The sequence below is a fragment of the Daktulosphaira vitifoliae genome, unplaced genomic scaffold (assembly GCF_025091365.1).
Source record: "Daktulosphaira vitifoliae isolate Bord-2020 unplaced genomic scaffold, ASM2509136v1 Scaffold_2, whole genome shotgun sequence".
In the NCBI taxonomy this organism is placed as follows: domain Eukaryota; kingdom Metazoa; phylum Arthropoda; class Insecta; order Hemiptera; family Phylloxeridae; genus Daktulosphaira; species Daktulosphaira vitifoliae.
This window is the reverse complement of record NW_026099573.1, coordinates 32,034,826-32,058,524: the sequence shown is the minus strand read 5'-3', so window position 1 is coordinate 32,058,524 and position 23,699 is coordinate 32,034,826. Positions and strand designations below refer to the sequence as shown.

At 25.2% G+C, this 23,699-nt stretch overlaps 2 protein-coding genes and 1 long non-coding RNA gene across 4 annotated transcripts in view; all 3 read left to right on the top strand.

Annotated features, from left to right (window-relative positions):
* LOC126899858 (unextended protein) overlaps positions 1-12,068 on the top strand; it is a 45,903-nt gene extending 33,835 nt beyond the window's left edge. The window contains exons 5-13 of one of the 2 annotated variants that reach the window (XM_050675088.1): positions 943-1,117; positions 3,501-3,692; positions 7,191-7,337; positions 7,403-7,543; positions 7,600-7,872; positions 7,937-8,184; positions 8,315-8,389; positions 9,019-9,109; positions 9,904-10,043. In XM_050675088.1, coding sequence (XP_050531045.1) covers positions 943-1,117; positions 3,501-3,692; positions 7,191-7,337; positions 7,403-7,543; positions 7,600-7,872; positions 7,937-8,184; positions 8,315-8,389; positions 9,019-9,108 — 1,341 coding nt within the window. In that variant the 3' untranslated portion in view covers position 9,109; positions 9,904-10,043. Of the gene's footprint in view, positions 1-942; positions 1,118-3,500; positions 3,693-7,190; positions 7,338-7,402; positions 7,544-7,599; positions 7,873-7,936; positions 8,185-8,314; positions 8,390-9,018; positions 9,110-9,903 lie in introns of both variants that reach the window. The other variant, XM_050675087.1, reaches the window with a different exon arrangement.
* An 867-nt stretch (positions 12,069-12,935) lies between these two features.
* Positions 12,936-15,865, top strand: LOC126899878 (uncharacterized). The gene is made up of 3 exons (XR_007702731.1): positions 12,936-13,269; positions 15,284-15,528; positions 15,620-15,865. It is a non-coding gene; the product is annotated as an uncharacterized LOC126899878 (long non-coding RNA).
* Positions 15,866-16,774: 909 nt separating this feature from the next.
* Positions 16,775-19,225, top strand: LOC126898503 (holocytochrome c-type synthase). Its single transcript, XM_050672581.1, has 4 exons — positions 16,775-17,141; positions 17,267-17,383; positions 18,563-18,967; positions 19,038-19,225. Exons 1-4 carry the CDS (start codon positions 16,851-16,853, stop codon positions 19,125-19,127), a joined length of 903 nt encoding a protein of 300 aa, XP_050528538.1. The 5' UTR covers positions 16,775-16,850; the 3' UTR covers positions 19,128-19,225.
* Positions 19,226-23,699: the final 4,474 nt, after the last annotated feature.

Below are 23,699 nucleotides of genomic sequence, written 5' to 3'. Positions count from 1 at the left end.
AGTTTACATTATTTTAATTTTTACATGAACTATATTACTTATTTACAAAGTGTTGACCGTAATTATGAACTGTTAGACTAGAAAACTCTTGATTGCAAAAAGTTTATACTAAATTATGCGTGTTAAATATATTCAATCAAAAGTCTTACTAACGAAATAATGATTTAAATGCAAATTCATATAAGATTATATGTCTATTTAACGCTTGGTAAAGTAAATAAGGGATAACACTACGGGTAAATAACAAAATAAATCTTGAGTTTAGATTGTAGTACCATTTTTTCGGGTATTTTTATAGAGAATAAAAAGGTAAAATTACCCAAGCATGAATGTATAAAGGGTAAACAGGCATTAAACATTCATTCAAAAAGGACACTTACAAATTTACAAAGAAAACATACATCTCCTTGTCGCAATAAATGTTTAAATAAAAAAGAATTTGAAAAATCGAATAAAAATGCCTTAGTAAAATGATGTAAAATTGTTTAAAATTACTTTAACAACTTCATTTGGGTTCTTTTCGTTCATGTGATCATTAATTTATTTTTAAAAATTCTACTCTTATTTTATTCTGATCTACTAATGTGACTATGAAGGTTTATGTTATACAGATCATACACGTATTGATTCATTTGATAAAATTTTGAGAATTAAAAATATTTAATGAATTAATCATGTTTTATTTTTAAAAGTATATTATTTTGGTTTTTTTTTCGAGTTAATTACAATGAATAAAAAAGAAATGTTCAATGTATATTATAAATAATACAAAAAATATTTTAACCTGTCTATTATCAAGGGAAATTATACATTCAATTTTAATTTTAAATTTACTTATTACACTTGGGTATTTCTAGAAAATTAATACTTAGAAAATAAAAATATACAGAATTTATAAAACTTTAAGTATAAAAAATAATAATGAATTCTCTCATTCTCTAGATGACTGGCGATGAATACAACGATTTGGAAAAAGACGAAGTGAATATTATCTCTGGTGCCTTAGAGTTACATCGCAAAAAAGTTGGTGACGTTATGACCAAATTAGAGGACGTATATATGTTATCCTACGATACTGTATTGGACTTTGAGACAGTTTCAGAAATCATGAAGTCTGGTAAGTTATTTCATTATTTTGTTTTGTATATTCACGAGCATTAAATGGAAAGTTGATTTGATACAGTTATAAATTTATGCTCAAAACATTACCAGGTTTTATGATTAAAAAAAGATATCTCAAGTTGACAAAATTAATTAAAATAAATGTCCAGTTATACTATCAATATAATTCCTAGAAAGTTTAAACAATGAGGTGCGAGAATTCTTGATTACTCTGAGTCTATTATGCTAAAATAAAATAAAAATCTTACATACAGAAAAAGGCTAGGCTATTCAAACATAATTAAAATTTTATTAAATTTTGATACTTAGTGTAAATTAAGTGATTAGTTAAAAATTCAAAACGCTACCTTTGTAAATATTTCATGCGCTATGATCGTACCTTTTGCTCAGTTTATAGTAAAGTTTCTTTGTTGATAGTCATAAAATTCTTTTGGATTGAATCAGTTAAAATCAAACATAGCGTTTTGTTTATTTTTTGTTCTTGGAAATCCGATCAGATACCTAATGAATAATGTAAGTATATGCGTTACTATTTCTGCGTATACAACATTTTATTTTCGTAGGTCATTGAGTTATACGCTAGTGGGCTATATTGTTATGTTCAGATAAATCCACGTTTTATATTTTCAACGTTCCCGTGGCAGGTTATTACTCTCAATTCGAAAGCAAATAGATATTGTAATTTGAACATTGTGCTTTTGCTGTTGAGTTTATATTTTAATCCCTACTTGAAAGTAGAATGTTTACTTTTCTATAAAAATGATTCAAATTAGAATTTATGCTGTAAAAATTTCCCACCAGTGCTACTCAAAACAAAAAAAAAACAATGCAAATAGAATATGAAAATGTGACAATTTGTTGTTAGTTGATTTAGCTGGTTAAGCAGGTGTCCAACAATTTCACGCGACGTTTGGCAATCATTTATGTATGCACTAATTTACTTATTGATGTTAATACTATTCGCTTTAAAGACAGTAGAAGAGTTTAATAGTTTATTTAACACGTTTGTCTTGTCGAGTTCTCAGTGTTTCTATTTCATTTCAAATATACAATAATTATTATAACCCAAAAAATGACCTAAAAGTAAAATTATCACTTCTATTTTTATTTAAAACAATGAAATCCTAAAAAAAACAATGTATTTGTGGCCACTGATATTCACAATGAAATTGTCAAATTTAATTTTCGTTTCTAATAATTTATTTTTTAGTTGATGTTCTTATGTTCATTATTACTATTTGTCACTTAATGTGTGCCAGTTCGGGTCATATTATTTTTCTAATTTTTTTTAATTTACATGAGCTATGTGTTTATTTTTGTGTTCGTCTGCTTTCAAATACTAAAATTAATAACGACACATGAATACACTTTTTTTTTTAATACCTTTTATAACAAGTTAAATTATTTATTGTTTAAATATATTCTTGAATATTTTTATATTTAAATTTACATTTAATATAAATCTATTGACTATAAAAACAATTATTAAACGTCAAGATTTGGCAACTTTATCAAACTGACATCTTGTAAAATTCTGTACAATCTATTTTCTAAATTTAATCGTTCCTTCCAAGGTACACGTAACATCGCCAAAAGTCTAGACGGTGTTTTTTTGCTATATTCCACCTTTATTATTCAACGTTTGCAATATATTTAGAATAATATTAGTTTCTATCAGCATCTTAAATGTGTGTATGTCAGAGTTACGGATAAAGCTGAGATGAGAATGTTCAAAAAATATTTTAAGTCATTTTTAGGTGTTACCAGGCATCAAGCCAATAGTGGGGCAATGGATACGCTATAAATAAATATAACTTGGTATTAATTAGTACGCGTATACATTTTTTAAGACAAATAGGGAAGTTTAAACCATTTTTAATAAATTTAATGCAAATATTTAGTTTTATTAACTTTACAATTACATAAAATAAATAAAATGCTGTGTATTTTTAAATAAGAAGTTTTGTAAAAATTCTTATTTATTTAAAATGTTATAACTTTATACTTACAAAAAAAAAAAAAATTTAATACACTATAGTTTTTATAACTCAACACTAAAAATATTCTTGTTTAAAAATTAATTTGATCTAATTAGTCTTTATATTTAAGGTAACTTATTTATCATGTACAATAAATGCATTCATTAAATAGTGAACAAAGTTTCTCGATGGATTCTATTAAAATATAATAATTAGTACTATTAAAATGCTCCTGCTTCTGTCACGTCCTCTTGAAATCCTTTTTACATACTTAAGATGTTATTATTTTTAAGTGGTTATACATTGTATGACGTTGTTGCGCTATTGTTAATTTTGCGAATTTTATATTTATAGATAAATATTTTCTTATTTTGTATTTATCATGTTTAATTATTTCAGGATATTCAAGAATACCTGTCTATGAAGGAAATCGACAAAACATAGTCACCATGCTGTATATTAAAGATTTAGCTTTAGTTGATCCTGATGATAACACTTTGCTAAAAACTCTTTGTCAGTTTTACCAAAATCCTTGTTATTTTGTTTTTGAAGATACAACATTGGACGTACTCTTTAAACAGTTTAAAGAAGGTAAAAATGAAATTGTATTTCTTACTTACATTAAAAATAAAAAGTTACCACAAAACAATAAAAAAATTTCTATATGAAGTGGTATTTAAAAATAAAAAATATAGCAATTATCTGGTTTGATTAATATGTGACCATTTTAATCCCTAATGAAACATTTAATAAAGAAATGCTTATGAGGAATATGAAATGATTCACTAAAAAAATTCAGAATATTACAAAAATAGACAGACATATGTTTTAATGACATTGCTCAGGTTATTGAAAATTTCTTGCGTTGACTTTTTACCCACATAAAAAGTATTTCGATTCATTTTTTTAATCATTTCTACAATCTTAGAGTGCGTAACTGGCTTTTCGCCATATAATGGTCGTTGTTTGAATGGAACAACCATGTGGTTGTTAAATATCGAGGTTAATTATTCGATCTTCTTCTTTTTCCTCGCCTTAATCCCAACTACTGGAGTCGGGGCCACCCTTATCGTAAACTTCCACTTGACACGATCCCCACATCATCTACGCACACATCAGCCGTCCTCATATCATATTCGATTACATCCCTCAAACCCTTTTTTGATCTTCCTCTACCACTTCATTCTTCAGTATTCATTTCTATAACTGTTCTTACAGCTTCCGATTCCTCTCTCCTCATAACACGACCAAACCATCTAAGTCTATTTTCTCACATCTTATCTATCATTGACACTACACCTATACTTCCTCTTACATGTTCGTCCTTATCCTATCTTCTCTAGTCACTCCACTCATCCATCTAAGTATCCTCATTTCTAATACACTCATTCTCTGCTCTACTTTCTTGTCAACCGCCCAACTTACCTTTCAGTATCATTGGAATTCTTTTATCGCATAACACACCAGACACTTCTCCTGTTTCATTTTTTATGTATTTTATTTTATTTTTTTAAATAGTTTAAACACTTTATGTGCGATAAGAATTGGTATACAAATAACATCGAATTGAAAAAAAAATTATACTTGCGTAAGTGGTCTATTTCAAACCATCCCTGTTTTTATGTTTATCATTGGATTTTTATAAACAGCATACTAAGAGACATTTCATTTGGACAAGTGTTTAAAAATAAAATTCATTTCAGTTTTAAAATATAAAAAAAAATGTTGAAAATGCTATTTTTTACATTAGTGTAATTTTAAGATATTTTTTTAAGTCTCTAAATTGAGTGTTTTTTTTTAATTTTCGAACACACAGGTTTAATCAGTTTAGAGTCGGGTTATTTTAACGTATTGATCATTTAAATCGGTCCAATGAGAGATGAGAATTTTCATGGACAGACATAAAAAAAATGCAGACTACGACAAAATTAATACCTTCTTAGCTTCGCTTCAAAGCTAAAAAATTAAGATGACTTCAATCAATTTATAGCTTTGATGCGAAGCTGAGAAGGTATTAATTTTACTATGATGTTTTATTTTTATTATTATTATTTTTTTTTTTTTTTGTGTCTGTGAACGCTCAATCTCAGCTCTCGCTGGACCGATTTTAATAAACAATACATCAAAAGATTACAAATTGTATCTAGTCAAAGACATTACCATCAAAAATTGAAAAAAATTTCCCTAGTTCCTTGTAAATAGGGGAATTTCCAAAAAAATTACAAATTTAAAAATCGCTAATTTTTGACATTTTTTTAATTATTTTTACTTAAAACTGCCATAACATTTTCTTAAATGACCGAATCAATATAATTTTTGTTTTATAGATGCACGATGTCTATAGCTATCATATGATATATATTTTTTATAAATCTTTATCCTTTACCTGCCCACAGGCGGTGATTCAAAATGACAACTTTTTCAACTTAATTTTTAAAAATGTTTCGGAAATACTGACACTTTTATATATACCTTAAATTAAAGCTTATGTAATATACTTTGATTTGAATAAAAAAAGTTTAACCTCTAGTCTTCATGGTGAAAATGATTACCGTATTAAAAAATATGCTATTTTTGTGTTAAAATTCTGGGTTTTGTATTTTATTTTATTTTAAAATACATGACACGAGGAGTGATTTTCATAAATATTATATAAATCAAATTGATATAGCATAGAAACCTATTTAAATTTGTTTGCTTTTTTTAAATCGAGAAAAATAATTTTGAAATTTGAATTAGACTAAATTGCTATTTTTTCATTTAACGGAAGCGACGTACGGTTGGGTTTACCCAACAAGCGTTACCGACTCGGCACGCTTGTGTCTTACGCGCTTGGGGTGTACATGATTTCAACCCGCGTTTGACAAGAAATTTTTTGCATTTTTTTCTTAATTCTTTTTAAGTTAGAATAAATTTTAAACTCATTTGATTTTTATCTCATTTAGATTCAATAACCTCAATAAAGATCAGAAATCCCATCACTATAGTCGCCTTTCGTGAGAAGACATATCTTATTCATATTAAAATTATTTTACTATATATTAGGTTTTATCTTCGATGCAAAGCTAAGAAGGTATTTTTTTGTAACTGTCATTTATTTTCTCTGCTCTAACTTGACCTACTTTTTTCAATGATAGGTCAAATGATTACAATTTGTATCTAGTTGAAGATATTACCCTCAAAAATTGAAAAAAAAATTCTAATTTATCTATTAAACAGTTACTTATCCCATGTTCTCCATATAAACAATTAAAATCATTCATTTCTAATGTTTTCAAAGTATTTATTGACGAATACAGTTTGATATGATAGGTTTCAACTACAAAATTAAATCATTTTACTTTGTAATTTAATAATTTTTTTACTCTATTTGTGTGTGCTTCTACTAGACTATAATATTCCAAAATTTTTGATAACATGTTACTATATAAATCATTTCTAAAAAAAATTATTGTTGTTTCTCCTGAATTATCAATAGATTTTTACAATTATAATGAAATTTTATAATACGCTCTATTAAGTAGATCTTTTTAACAGCTTTTTTTTTATTGGTTTTTTTAGTTAAAGTAAATCATTCAAATTAATTCAGTTCATATTTCAATTGTAAAATCTTTTTAAACACCATAAGCTACTAGGGAATGATTAATATTATTTCTATCTAAGATTAAAAAAATAAGTTCAATGTGTCTTTTTCCTTATTTTTAACATATTAGAAATCAAAATCAGTTTAATTTAAAACAATTTTTTTTTGTTCTTATTTATTCTTTTATATGTAATTACTTATTTTTTAATAATAAGTAATAATATTAAAACTTAGAAGTGATAGAAAAAGTCTCATTGCACATTTAAAACATCAAAAAGTTGATTTAGAAAAGTATATTTTTGTTAATGATGAAAGTTCCTTGTAGTCCAGTGAATAAAACTTATAACTTTGTTATAAGTAACAAAAATTTTAGTTATTGAAAATAATTTTATAATCCTTTTTTTTACTTAATTAAGCTTGAACCTCTCTTTATAAATAATATGAATATTTTATTTTCTCATTATTGTATCACCAACATTACTCAATAAAAATATTTTTTTCTGTAGGTATCAAAGGTCATATGGCATTTGTACATCGGGTGAATAGTGAAGGTGAAGGAGATCCTTTTTATGAAACTGTTGGTATAATAACTCTTGAAGATGTAATTGAAGAATTAATTCAAGCTGAAATCATGGATGAAACAGATGTATATAGTAAGTGTCTAATATTAAAATTAGTGTATAAATAAAATATTAATATAATACTGATCATTACTTAGCGGATAATCGATCTAAACAACGTAGACAACAAAGATCATATAGAGCACAAGATTTTACTGCATTTGCTGAGCGCAGTGAAAACCAACGAATACATATATCTCCTCAACTGACATTAGCTACATTCCAATTTTTATCTTCGAGTAATAAGTGAATAAATTTGTTTTTGGACGATCATAATTCATATTTTTTTCCATAGGTGTTGAAGCGTTTAAAACTGATGTTGTGTCAGAAACTATTTTAATGCGTCTACTTAAACAAGATGTTATATTCCATATAAAAATGAAAGATAAAGAACGATTTAAATCAGATCCAGCTAGTGTTATATACCAACAAGGGAAACCTGTAGACTATTTTGTACTTATACTAGAAGGTCGTGTGGAAGTTACTGTTGGTCGTGAAAATCTTGTTTTCGAGAGTGGTCCATTTACTTATTTTGGATCACAAGCCTTACATCAAAATATTGGTTTAGGTTAACATTGTCTATTGAGTAAATTTAAATATTTTTCAATAACTTTTTTTTATTCATGTGACAGGTGAATCTCCTCCTGCTAATCCAAGTGTAGGAAATTCAACTGTCAATAATATGGGCAGCATACAATCAGTTAACATTGATGCAATGTTACGATATACATTTGTACCAGATTACACAGTACGAGCTGTAACAGAAGTGATGTATTTAAAAGTTAAGCGATCTTTCTATATGGCAGCTAAACGAGCCACATTAATGGAAAGATCTAAAAAAATGTCCAATGCTGGAGAGTTTGATGAAGAAGTAGATAAAGTAAGTTTTTAACAAACGCATAACTTAAGTTCATTTTTACTTTTTTGATAAGTATTTTTATAAATATATTTTTATTAGTTTAAAGCATTTTAATTTTATAATATAATATTTACAAATTTATATTTTTTAGTTATTTCATACTTATGGCGATGAAGACCGAAAAAGTATACAAGGATCTCCAGACATGCCAAGAAATGCTTCACTGGTAAAAAAATTTACTAATGAATTAATTAAAATTAAAAAATAATTTTATAGATTAAATTTCAGTAATGTTTTAAATCTAGCATAATTCAGTGTGAATATATATTATGAGTATTATGACGTAGTAAAAATTAAATTATGAAAAATTTAAAAAAAAACACTATTAAGCCCAAAGTTTAAGATTTCACTATTAATTTATAGGTGAAGTTATCCAATGTCTCCAGCCTTCAACCTAAAACATATCTAGAAACTATTATGTAAAAATTTGTATCAATATATTGCCTAAAACTAAAAAATAAATTTTTTTTTTTTTTTTAATTGTTTATGGTGAGTGGTAAAATTAAATTAAATTTACTATTTTAGTTTTACTCCATATTTATGTCAATAATATACACACATATAGTTAAAAAACAATTCACATTAGAATAGTTATTTGTTTTTCATTATTTGATTATCATAGAAACTTTCTTCCATAACAAAAATGAATAAATATAATTTAAAAAAAAATTTTAGTATTCAGGTATTAATAATGTGAACATTAAATATACATTTAGACAATTTTCATATGTACATAATATACAATTCCTAATTATATTTCTAAAATTAATTCAATAATATGTATTTTATGTACAGCTACATCATCAAAATAAATCTTTAGTTCCCCTGAAATCTGAAAGCAGAATAAGTAATTCAAAAAGAAATAGTAATGAGCTGTTTATATGAGGTAGAGAAAGTGTGATAGTGAAAAATAACACTTATGTTTACTATTAATAAACTAATTTATTAATTCTTACATTTTTATGTTAATTTTAGAATAACTAAAAATATGAGTTTTTTCTTAAATTTTCTATTATTGTGAATTATTTTCTTTTTTTGAATACAAAATCAAAATTGTAAAACTTTTTTTTATACATTTATATTATGTTAAATTATATTAAGTTAAATAAAGAAATAAATTTAGTTATTTTTCTTACTATTTTTACACTTATAGAATAACCCAATTTCTCACTATTCTAATACAGCAACTTTATATACACAATTAGATTAGATTTTATTACTTGTGAAATATTTATTTGTAGTAACTTATACATTGATCATATAATTTTAATTGTGTGATAGATTAGCTTTATCAGATTTTTAACCATTTTACACTGTTTTTTTTTTAATTACTTAAATTTATGAGTATGTGGTAAAAGGTATTAAATGATTTTTTCAACTTATTACAAATACTTGCCATAGAAAATCTATAATTAAGTAACACTTAATTTTTTAATAAAAACTCCCAACCTATATAATTGTGTAATCATAGAATTAAAATTGTATTACTAATTTCCATAGTTTATAAAGTAATTTTTTGGCTATAAAAAGTATTAGTTTTTTGAACTAACAACTTTTTTCTATACTTGTGGTTTTTTTTTTTTTGTGTGAGCTAAATGTTGAACACATGTCTAATGTTAATTAATACAAATAATTTAAAAACTTAATTGATCTTAAATAATTGTTCTTTATTATTTTTAGACGTCTACTGCTTCAGCTGCAATAACAGGTTCTGATAATACAACAGTGACCTTAAATAATGGTGAAGTTACTCAACCAGTAGCAGTATCATTTTCACGGACCCCTCAAGGAAACTCTGATGCTTCTGTAGAAGAGAAAGCTACCTTGCTAGGAACAAATATTTTATCAACTGCTTCTAAATCGGACAATAATGATAAGTCATCATAAGAATACTAAAAACTAGTCTATTTACTAGCCTTTTTGTAAAATATTTTTGTTGCTCCACATTAGACAAATAGGTTAAGAGATGATATTTTTATATCATAAGCATATTGTAGGCAACACTTTTTAAATTATTTTATTATCATTAATTTTATTGTTATTGTTTTACGTTTTATGATTTATAAAAACAGTAGTTCTAGTCCTATTTTACTGTGTTCAAGAAAAGCTTGGAAATTATAAGTAATAAACTGAACTATTATTAAGTAATTGTTTGACTTAATAATGCATGTTAGTAGTTATTACTTATTAGTTGGTATTATACAGGGTGTTCAGTAAGTCAGGAAACGGGTTTCTATTGTTCTCATTGTTACAAACAATTTGTAACAATGAGAACAATAGAAACCCGTTTCCTGACTTACTGAACACTCTGTATAGTATAATATTACCAAATATTGTATTTACATTGCTTACTGCTCTCTATGCCTAAGTATATGAACTTTTATGCTCATTAATAGTGATAATGTAATTATTATTCATGTATCGATTATTATACTACTTCTTGCTAACATTTTTGTATGATTTTTACCATCACGGTATATTATATATAATTTAACTTTAAGATTCTATTAAGTTATTGTTATTATATTTTTTTTTTTATCATTTCCTTATATTTGGTAAAACATCATAGTGACGCAAAAAAAAATTGTTTTGTAAAAATATAAGTGAATCTCTTGAATTATTTTGTGTCTCTTTTATGTTGAAATACTTAAAAATTATATATTTTATTTTAATTAATTTCTATTATTTATTTATAATAAATTCATATTAAATTTATCTACTACATCAAGACCAGTACTCATGATTTAAAATTTTTGAAAAATAAGTATATGAAATTCTTATTAAGTGTCTAATATGCTTTATTGATTGTCATATAGTTTTTCAATGTTTCAGAGTGTATAACAGTTAGCAGAATTTTTTTTCTAATAAATTGGTTAAATAAAACCTAAAATTGTAGAGAAAAAATTATCTATTTAACTAATGTATATTGGAGTATTACTTTATTAAATAATTTTTATACTATAGACTATAATAATTTTTGTTTATTATTAAAGAACCTAAGAATTCCTATTAGAATCACACCTTTTATAAAAATAATTTATATCAATAATACTTTATATGTCTTAAATAAAATACCCAAATTTAACTTTCAGCAATAAATACATTGTCATTTTTTTCATAGTTTGTAAATTTAGTTTTATTTATAAGCTCATACATACATACGGAATATATATATTATAGATTTACCAATAGGCTTATATTAATTGTTGTTAAATTGTAAATAAAATAATCTTAATTATCAATTTTATTATTTTATGTATATTTATACATATTTTTTGTAAATTTTCCATATTCATATATTGTAAATTATAGTCGCAGCCTCAAATTGTGAATCAAGATCTTATTGGTTTTCCGTATACTTATTAAATCATGTAACAACCATTACTCCAGCTAGGTCTAAAATTTTCACCAAGCTAAATTACTATTATGTATAATATGATATTTTTTCAATTAATATAAAAAAATATATTTTTTATCTACAAAAATCCAAAAATTAGAAACATATTTCTTTATTCAAAGTAAATTTTGTAGTATAAATATTTTTTATTCTATGGATTAATATTATGCATGTTTTTTTAATGATACTTTTTCTGAAACACCACATAGCCTCCTTTTATATTATATGTATAAGATACACGTTTATTTGTTTTCACACAATTCACTTAAATTAAATCACTAGTATGAATAATATTTGCATAAATGAAAAGAATATTAATGAGATTTTATTATATGTAATAATGTATATTATGAAATATTTATAAATTACTAATAGTTTTTAATATTTTAAATGAGTATAATGTTGTTATTGTTTATTTCACAAAAATATAAAATATAATTATATTAGACTTGTAGTAGAAAATTTTTATTATACTTGATATTATTAATACTATCAATAATATTTTATTAATATTATTGAAACATTATGTATTGATTACAAAAAGATTGTAATTCTGTACTATTTTAGTTTTAAAAATTGTTATTTATAACTAAATTGTAGACAACTAATTTATTTAATTGTGTAAAAGTTATTTTTGTTTAATTTTTAATAGACTTTGGTTTTATGTTGTAAAATTTATCTGTACAATAACTGTGCGATAAAACTAAGTGTATTTTAAGGAAAAAATTGTGGATTAGTCCATTTATTGCGTTGAGTCTGAAATAAAATAAATTATGTTGCTGTTGATTATAGAGTATAAAACTTAAAATATTAGTATAATGATTACAATTTATAAATAAATTTTTTTAAACTTTTGGTTTAAAATAAATGTGGTTATTATTACTCTTTTTATTCCTTTTTGATTTATTAAATAACTTCAATTATATTTTTTTACGCCAAAAAAATTATTTTATTTTATTTAAGTGTACTAAATTATCATTATTTTACCAAACCTCGTTGTGACTAGTTTAATAATTATGATTTTGTCTGCATCTTAAATCTATCTGGACAAATCTTCCATATCAATCCTGACTGAACCGTGTAGCATTACTTTGGTTCAAGCGATCCACAAGTGCTGGAAAGTTCAGCGTTCAATAAGTAACCCAGTATTTTTTCATAAGTACTAGGACAGTTCAAAGTTCAAAATAGTACTATTAATGTTCAATAGTGCAATTGGTAACCTTGCTCTCAGTTTATGTACTGTTCATTCGATCAATTTGTACCTAGTACTTGATTTTATTTTAAGTACAATTATAATAATTATAATGGTTATAACAGTTATATATACAGTTATAGTTTAATATAATGATTAATCCTTTAATTAGTAAATTAATAAAATAATAATATTTTAAATATAACAATGATCTATAATGACTATTGGACTAGCGCGAATTCATTTGGTGAGCTTTGGCGCAATAACTAGACGTGCCGATAACCATTGACCAACAATTCTAATAATTGTGATTTAATTAAGTTGTGATTTGTGTGTCATTCCCGCAAATTATTGACAAATATTATCATTTTTATAAATGCACCTTTTGAGAACTGACAAGATTTTTGACTCTCTCGTATTTTTCCTGTTAATAATTTGTTTCGTGTTTAACTCAAAAGTAAGTAATAAAATTATTTTTTAACGTATAGTAGTATATTAAATTTGTAAGTAATTTTTAGAATTAGCTTATATAAAAATAAAATAAATTTTAGTGAAATATGCTGTATGATAAAATTATTTAAAGAACCTTAAAGAGACATTGTCCAACACAACATTCTTTAATTTAATATATTACTTTTATAATATTAACTAATAATATTACTGAACAATATTTACAATAAAGAAATGCTTTATTATATTGAAAGTTTGATGAAACAATAATTAAGTGGTCTTAAAAATAATGGTATCACAAAGTGAGGCATCAATAATACATGTGTTGTATATTCAGATAATTTCTTTAGAAACTTAGGATTATGATCATGAGTGCTACTTAATAAATTAAATCGATTAAAGATTTAAAATTATTTTTCTAATAAAAAAGGATAGGATGGGTATGAATGGAAATAAAACTAAGTTTTTATACTTTGAACAAATGAAACATAAAATATAAGGATTTTTAGGAATCCTTATACTTTAAACGTATAATAAAATTCATATTACACAAAAGGTTTCATGGTAACCTATAAACTTCGAGTTATGATTTTTTTAAATAAACCTAATCCTAGGGCACACTTAAAACTGAGAAGTAGATTTTAATATTATCTTGTTCACTTTAAAGTTGATAAAATAAATCAAACTAGACCACAATGTTTTCTTGGTTTATAGCTAAAAAAATCAATTTATTATTTGGTTTTTTTAAATACCCATTTTCAAAAAAATGTTTAATCTTAAATGGTATAAAACGAGATTGCTTCTTATAACATACATCAATTTAATGCACCATGTTAAATATTAAATCATTAACATATATTTATAATGTATGGTAATTTTATTTAATAGTTAGTAACTAATATTTATTATTTATAAAATAAATCTTTGATTTCAATCATTTATCTATATGACTAGATAATTTGCCCAAAAAATACAACACAGAATAGTTATGTGCTTGATTTAAAATTAAAATTAAATGTTTCTCACTATTACAAGGTTATTTTCTACAAAATATTTACAATGACCATTATATATTTTTATTAAGAAGCATACTCACTGATTGTAGTTTTTCTATGCAATTATAATAGCGAAAGTTAAAAAAAATAAAATACTTTTTTGGTCCCTAATTCCAAAATTATTATTCATATTATTATTGTTATTAATTATACTATATATAATATAACATAAATAAAATTGAGAAAAAAATTTTATTTCATTGTAATCTGAAAGTTTTGATATTAAAATTTTTACTTAGTTTATGTTAGGTCTAACATAAAATTTTCTATAGTACTACATTTCTTTGAAGTTTAATAGATAAGTTTAATTATATTTTTAAACTTGTTGCTTTAAATATTTTCTTTTATAACTTACAGTTTCTATTATTAAATTTATTATTGGATTTCATACTTTTGAAAAAATAAAATCCGGTAGTTCACTATTGTATGTCATACTAGAGTGTAGTAAATTAAGAATTTAAAGATTTATTAAAACTTTTAAAGTTTTATCATTTAACTATGTTCAAAATCAACATCCAAATATATTAAAAATAATTGATCATATTGGAGCGGAGAAAGAAACTTCAAAGAGATTAATGATGGAACACTGAAAAACAATAGTGTTAATGATTCAAAACAACTTTAAGAAAAACAGATAAATCAGGCAATTTTGGAGGATTTTTTGAGAAAAAAAAAGTTAACTAACCAAAGTAAAAATATGCATAGTAATTTTTTATTTTAGTCACATGTATCAAGTTGAAGCATAAACGAAATTACTTGCATAATACATAAGTTTATGTGTTAGTGTACTCATATATTTAATATTAAGGGTCTCTAGTTGAAAAAATTCCAAAACTGCAACTTTATAATACATAAAATTATAAAGTTATTTGTCAATAATATTAGCTTAAATCAAAAAACTTATATCATACGTTTTTATAAAAACTATTATTCTTTGTTATCAATATTATAACATTTTGATTTCAGATACTCTAGATCAACTACTGCAAAAATGTATTATAAGTGTTAATTTACCATTTAGAATAATTGAAAATCCCATTTTAAAGGAAATAATTGAATGAGGTTTCCCCAACAGAAAAATGTATGCTTCGGCCTCATTTAATAAAAAGTATTGAAAATGACCTTCACAAATTATTCTTAAAAATAAAATTTGAGATGTTTAAATGTGACCATATTACTACCACTGCATATTGTTGGTCGACTTTTAAAAAGTAAATAATAGATTTATTTTTATTTGTATAGGTTTTTATTATTTTAGTATGTTATTAAACAGATTTTATAGATAGTAATATATTTTATTAGATCATACATTGAAATAACAGTCACATGGACCAAAGAGGATTTATTAAATACTAATTGTCTTTTAACACTGAGAAGTCTAGAAGGGTCACATACATATGATATCTTAGTTAAAGCTATAGATGAAGTATACACACAGTTTGAAATTTCAGATAAATTATTTTATTGTACTACATAAAATGATTCTAATTTTGTAAAATGTTTTAAGTAAGATCTATTCATATTAATATAATTAATAACTATAAAATAAATAATGTTGGTATTGCTCATGTTTTTGATTTATGTAACATACATCTGAAAGTATTAATTTTTTCATTTATATTAATGGAAAATCATGAATTTAATTTAATTTTTGAACCCTTGTGTAATCTACACAAATATATTTACTAATACGAGTATAATATCTATTTTATTAATATAAAATAAAATATAACTAAAATTCGAGGGTTAACTATATTACTTTATATAAGCTTATGTATGTATTATCTGTATAAAATATATATTTTTTGTACAGATGACGCATTGTATATATAGGAATACAATATATTATTTTAAAATTTTTGAATATGTACAAAACCTATAAATTTACTTTTAAACCCCGTAACTGTTAATGAACTAATACTTTTAACTATTGAACTATCAAGTAAAATATACGGTAATTTTTACTCCTATGAAAACTACCGAAATTTCATTCGGTAGTATTTATTCAAATTAAAACTATCGAATAATTCTTCCGCATTTAATATTTGAATGAAAACTATCGAACATTTTATTCGGTAGTTTGATAATCTAAAACTAGTCTGCCGTGGATAACAATAGCATTATTAAACGATAGCTTTTTAAAAACTGTCGGATGTACCAATTATCAAAACTATTTGATAGTGCCCATCAATACTTATCATAGCACTCTCTTACCCATAGAGTAGTTACTTTATGTCTCACACTTAGAAGGGGTCTTATAATACATTTTATATTGCAATAAATCATAGATTAAATACAATTGTGTATTTCACTAAATCAATGACCAACTTTATTACTAAATCAAGTCATCACAGCCGGTCTATTTTTATATTATATATAATAATTTGTGTCTTATATAAATTTGATATACCAAACTGAGTCGAGAGTTGTCGTATCTGGTAACACTGAGTCGACTAGTTGAGCTCACTATCAAGAGTTGACACATGATCTACACATTTCTACGATTTCGTTTATTAATTAATGACTTTTTATTATGGGAAATACATCTTCAAGTCATGGGGTTCAAATGAATGCTACTGAAACGGTAGTAACTTCGGGTGAACCAAACAATAATAATGACGTTGAAAAAAATTCTCAAGTACAAAACTCTGGAAGGAAGTTTGAATGTCCATTACTTCAACACAAAAAAGAAAAGAAAAATGAACAAATTTCTGGAAGTAAATCAGAATGTCCTATACTTCATAACTCTGAAAAGAAGGATCAGACAAAAAAAAATGGATGCGTTATTGCTGGAGCAAATGATGAAATAAATCCGCTGAATATGGTATAACATATTATTTAAAGAGATATAGCACTTGAATGAGCTTTTTTTAATTAGTCAGTCATAATTAAATTTTCATAGAGTTTATTAAGAATAAATTTTATTATGTTGAATTTTACTTATTTTAGATGCCTCCCCCTAATCAAAATCCTGCACCAGATCAGCCATTTCCTTTACCGACTGATAGAGAAGTATCAACAATACCTAAGGCTGAAGGTGATTTTTGGGTTTATCCATCTGCTCAAGTTAGTAATAATATTATTTTTATATATTTATTAGCTCTATATAGTTTATTAAACAAGTTATTTTTATGATTTCTTTTTCTTCTTCCTCACGTTAATCTCAAGTACTTCGGGTCGGCCTTATTTCTACCAGTTAATGTTCCAACATTCCAAAGTACCTATTCTTACTTTGTATCGTTCTTCCTTATACACGAGTCCAGCCTAGAGTTAAGTGGTGATGTCTCTATACCGTGGACACTACAAGTGTCGGGTAAACCTGTACACATGACTGGAGAAACAGCTACCGCACAAGTTGTCTGGCTGGTATCAAACACTTTATTCCTTAGGCCTTCTCCGTTTTAAATTACTTTATTCCCTCTCAATTGTTGTCCCTGCATATATCTGAGATGGGAAAATTCATCTAAGTTTTGTTCAAGACACCTAATACTATTTGACAAAAAAATTTCGTCGGCTATCGACCTGACATAACCTTATTAGTTGCCTCTTACGACTGGCAGAGGGGCTGTGGAAGTATTTTTATCTCTTATCCACAGGGAAATATTTTTATGATTTCTTAAAAGTATAAATTTATTAAAAACTATAGAAATCAAACATTTTTCATAAAAAAAAAATTGATTTTTTCAGTGTATATAATTTGAATTTGCTTTTATTTAATAGAATGATTACTTTATATATTAAAAATCAGACATGTATTTAATTGCTTAATTTAAAAAACCTCTATTTGAAAAAAAATAAAAATGAAGACTTGAAATCAATAACATGTACTAAAAAATTAAAAATTGAGTTTTTCCCAGAAAAATGTGCTAAGTACAATAACATATAAAACAGGCTGAATGTCTTAGGATATAGTAGGGAGATATAATATTTTTTTTTAATAAATGTATAATAAAATAATATATAAACAAATAAAAGGAAAAGTAAAGGGGGTAAATGTATATATATATATATATATATATATATTACTGTGAAACAAAAAAAGAAAATTGATATTTTGTGATACATATTTCATTTTTTGCATATTGAAAGTTTTTCATACCAAACTGATTTATTTCTGTTAATTTGACGATAAACTACAATAGATCATCTATAATTACTTATTCTAAAATAAAGCTTGTTAAAATTAACATGTGTTTTTTAATGTTTTTTCAAGATTAATAAATAAGTGATGATTAACTTATTTAGATGTTTTGGAATGCAATGTTACGCAAAGGTTGGCGTTGGAAAGATGATGACTTATCACCAAAGGATATGGATGTAATAATAAAAATACATAATTTTAATAATGAATTAGCTTGGCGGGAAGTACTTAAATGGGAAGCTTTTCATGCAAATGAGTGTATGTCACCAACACTAAGAAGCTTTGGTGGTAAAGCTAAGGACTATTCTCCTAGAGCAAGAATACGAAATTGGATGGGTTATGAAATGCCTTTTGATAGACATGATTGGATTGTTGACCGTTGTGGAAAAGATGTCCGTTATGTTATTGATTATTATAGTATTGATAAAACAGATAACAAATATCAAGTAGCAGCGTTAGATGTAAGACCTGCTTTAGATTCCTTTCAAGCTTTATGGGATCGAACTAAGGTAATTTAATATCAGATATGATACTTGTAATTATTTATATTAAAAATAAAATATTAATTTAATATTATAGGCTGCTTATTGGAGATGGCGTTTCGAAGCAGAAATGGAAAGAAATATTGTCAATAAAATGGAAGAACTAAAAAAAACTGATAAAGTATAAATGTATATAATTTTGCTTAAGAACTGTAGCATAATATGTTAGATTTATGTTTTCAAATATATTTAAAATAAAATGTGAATAAATTTGCCTTATTTGTCCTTCGTTTGTTTTATTTTGGTTATTATATTTCTAATGTTTTTAAGTTGTTTTATTCCTCAATTAAAAAATTCAAACTTTTATTAATTTTTCTTATTACATGTAAGAAAACCAAATATATTTTTAAAGAAAATTATTTTCTAATTTTTTTTAGATGTTAAATTTAATTTTAGTACTCAAGTCTTATTAAATATATTTTTATTTTATAAAATCGTTTCTTATTGCTGTTCATTAGTTTTATAATTAAACTTTATGACTAAATGAGAAATAAAAATTGATTGTGTTATTGATTAAATTTTTTTTTATAATTAATTTAGTACAGTAATATTTTTTACTTTATTATTATTTCTTATAATATTTCTTTTTTAAGGTTTTTAAAAATGATAAAAAAAAGAGGTTGAAATTATACTATATTTAGACTTAATGTGACAAGGTATATTTAAACCTCAATACCATTTAGAGAGTTTCAACTATCCATACAATTACCAATTCATGAAAAAATAAGACAATACTCAGGAAATATTTTGAGAGTTAAAAATAAGAAAAATAAGTCCACTAATGCTTCCCCCTCTTTAAATTCGATCTATATTTTTCTATACTAATGTGCCTTTAAAATCAATTTTTAATTTAAAAATAAAACAAATATTGAATATTATATAACTGGGACTAGTCCATTATTAGAGATTTCTATTAATATTGATTTATGCTTAGGTGATATACGTTGTATTTACTTAGCTAAAACGTGTGGTAATATCCTTTTTGACTCGAGTTAAAAAATTTAATTTATTCCCATTCATAAATCCTTAAAAAAAACATTCATCTAAAATTTGGAATGCATTCTAAAAAAAATTAAAGTATACACATAAATTTGCAAAGAATATTCTATTAGATGAAATGTTGAATTATCATTTACTATTTGACATAGCGTGCCATCTGAATTAATAGGAGTGTATGTAATATGATTGGAAAAAACCTTTTACTTCTCCAATTTTTTAATTAGGTGATAAAAATAAAAAAGGACAATCTCTACGCTTTCACTTGTAACAAAACTCATTGACGCTAGTATTTCAAGAAAATATTATTATTTTCATTATTATTTCTTATTTCTTGTAATGACCTTTTTAGATGAATCTTAATATTCTATTGTTTACTGATTATTCAAAATACATTTTTTAATTTTAAATCAAATTTAAGACTTGATCTGATTTTTTTTTTTGGGGGGGATTATCCGGCCTTTAAGACCATCCCGTACAACAAATATTCCATCACCGCTCTCTGTCTTCTGCTACTTCCCTCCAGTTTTCTCCTGGATCCACTGTTCCAATGTCTCTCTTCACGCAATCTTCCTATCTAAGGCATGACCTACCTAGCTGTCTTTTTTCTATCAGATCCTCCTCAATTACTACTTTTATTATTGTGTCCTTTTTTCTTCAAGCGTGTCCAGTCCCAACATTAACTTTCTTTTTGCGGCTTCCTTTGATTTGCATGATTATGGAGCTCCTCATTGGTTCATATTCTCCATTTTCCGGTTCGTAAGTTAAGATAAGGTCCATAAATTCGTCTTAATGAGATTAATTACTTTTTTTGGAAGGTTATATCCTTTAATATATTGAATAGGCTCAGCCTATGTATAGAATTGTATGCTTTTTTAAAGTCAACATACAACGTGTATACCCCTTGTCCCACATTTTTTGGAACACCTGTTTTATAATAAAGATTTGGTCTATGTTGATCTGTTTAGTCTAAATCATCCTTGGTGGTAGTCTCTCAAAATTCCTTCCGCGATCGGTTTAATTCTGTCTAGGATGCAATACGACAACACTTTATAAGGCGTGTTAAGAAATGCAATGCCCCTAATTGTTGCACTCTAATGGATCGTCCTTTTTATGTATCGGGCATACTAACGCGATTCTCCAATCCTACGAGATCTTTTCTTCTTTCCACACCAATTCTATTCGGTTTTGTATATCTAAAATGGATTCTTCGTCCATACTTAAAAATTTCACCCTGGATCCCATTTTCACTCAGTGTTTTATGATTTTTTAACCTCGTGATTTGTTGTGCTATCTCAATTCCAGATGATGAAGAATATTTATCTTCATTGGAATCTACGTCATTCCAAGCAAATAAATCTATGAGATCCTCACAATTAAGGAGGTGTTCGAAGTAGTCTCTTCATTTATCCAGAATATCATTTGTATTTGTAATCAGCGTGCCATCGCTATTTTTAAGAAACTTTACTTGTTTCTTAAATCCTTTTCTAATAAAATTGATGTTTTGGAATAGATGACGTGACAATATTCATTTAATGGTACTCTTCTGTTTCCTTTAGCGTGTTTTAGTGTATTTTCTTTTTCGTATCTGATTATATTATTTACATCTTTTTTGCATATTCTGTAGTTGTTTTCTTTTTCGACATTTGCTGGGTCATTAAGCCATTTATTTTTAAATTCTTTTTTCCATTTTAAAGCTCTCATACATGTATCGTTGAACCATGTTTCTTTTGTTTTCCCATTATAACATCAGATACATTATTTATAATGCCCTTTACTTTTTTTCCACCTTTTATATAATGAGTCTGTTCTATTAGCATTAAAAAGTTGACGTATCTTATATCTAAAGGTGTTACGACAGTTCGGGTCATGCAACTTGGTTATATCATATCTGGTTAGTTCCTCATTTATTCGAGGGCGTCTTTTTAGTTTGATTTTCATTTTACCTTTTATTATATGGTGGCCTGAGTCTGAGTCTGCTCCTCTGATCGTTCTGATATCTTGAATACAATTTTTAAATCTTGAATTAACCAGAATATAGTGTATCTTCCATCAGGTGACCTCCGTATTCCTTTATAAATGTTTTAGTGGGGGAACATTGTGCTCTTTATTACTAAACCGTTCCCAGCTGCCAGATCTATCAATTTAAGTCCGTTGTCGTTTGTGTCACTGTGTAGACCGTGACTTCCTGTAATTGATCTAAACATAGTTTCATTCCCGACTTTGGCATTTAAGTTTCCTAGAACGATCTGTATCCTATTACTGAATATCGAGCTCAGTGTATTTTCTAGTTCCTCATAGAACGTATCTTTATCTTCTTATGATTTATCCTCCGTGGGTGCATGTCATGTACACTAATGAAGCTTATATTATGTATAATTTTACAAATAAATTTAAATAATACATAATTTTGATGTGAAAATATTCGACCACCACTAAATGCTAATAAATGTCAAATGATATTTTTCACTCAGAATAAAAAATCACTTATTAATAATTATAAAATCAATAATTATGATTTTTTAGTAAAAAATTTTTACGAGTTACTTCTACAAAATATTAAGGTATATTCTTTTAACACGAGCTTAGTTTTAAAATTAACCAATAAAAAAGATCTTAAATAAATCTTGTCAAAGATGGACAAGTTAATGGAAATAATTAACTCAAGTTTAGTTAAGTATGATTAATGTCGATAAATTAACAGTTAAAAGTTAACAAATTTAACTACCTAAGTTAAGAGATATCTTGATATATTTTTTTAATGTAACTAATTAAAAAAAATTTTATTTCATTTAAAAATTAATTTTTCGGCTAAAGTCTCTTAAAATCATTTTTTATTGGTCGGTAACGCAAGAGAAAGGTAAGAATCGATTTTCAACTTTATAAATATAAATATAATATTTGGGGGGTTCATTTTTTCAAATTAAACCACGTACGCAGTATAAACACATATATTTTTTTATGGAATATTGAAGTTAACTTAACTGTTTTTTAACTAATTAACTGAAAAAGCTATGTTATAATGGACGATTAAATTAGTGAAGTTAAAAAGTTTATTAGAAAAATAATTAACTAGTTAAGTTTAAAAAATTTAATTTTTAACTTTTTAATTAGTTAATATCCTCCATTGAATCTTATAAGTTATAACATTATATCGTTAGAAATATTTATGATTATAAACCATCATTTTGTGAGAAAATTCTTTATTGTGCTCGTTATATCAATTTTTGAATTTTGTCTTGAAGTTATGTTACTTATAATAATAAACTTAATAATGTTATACAATACAAATTTTTGAAAAAAGTTTTTTTCTTGGATTTTTCTCACGAAAGATTGCATTAGCACTATGTCTTGATAGTAATTCAGCTGATGTTATGTTTATTTTTAACGATTTTGTTATCTGTCCAGAAGTATTATCTTTGATTGATTTCCAAATTCCTTATAGACACACTCCAAATCTAGATTTATTTTTAATTCCTTTTTATAAAAATAATTCAACTATCAACAATATCTATAGAACACTGTTATTTATGTGCACTGTCGTAATTATGTGGAGGAAGACATGAGTATCATATCCCCATAACAAAAATAATTATATGGTAAAGGTATATTTATTTTTCGTCTGGAGGGAAATGTGAACTATTTTCTTATATATATATATATATATATATGTTTATGTGCAAACACTTAAACAGTTTTTTCA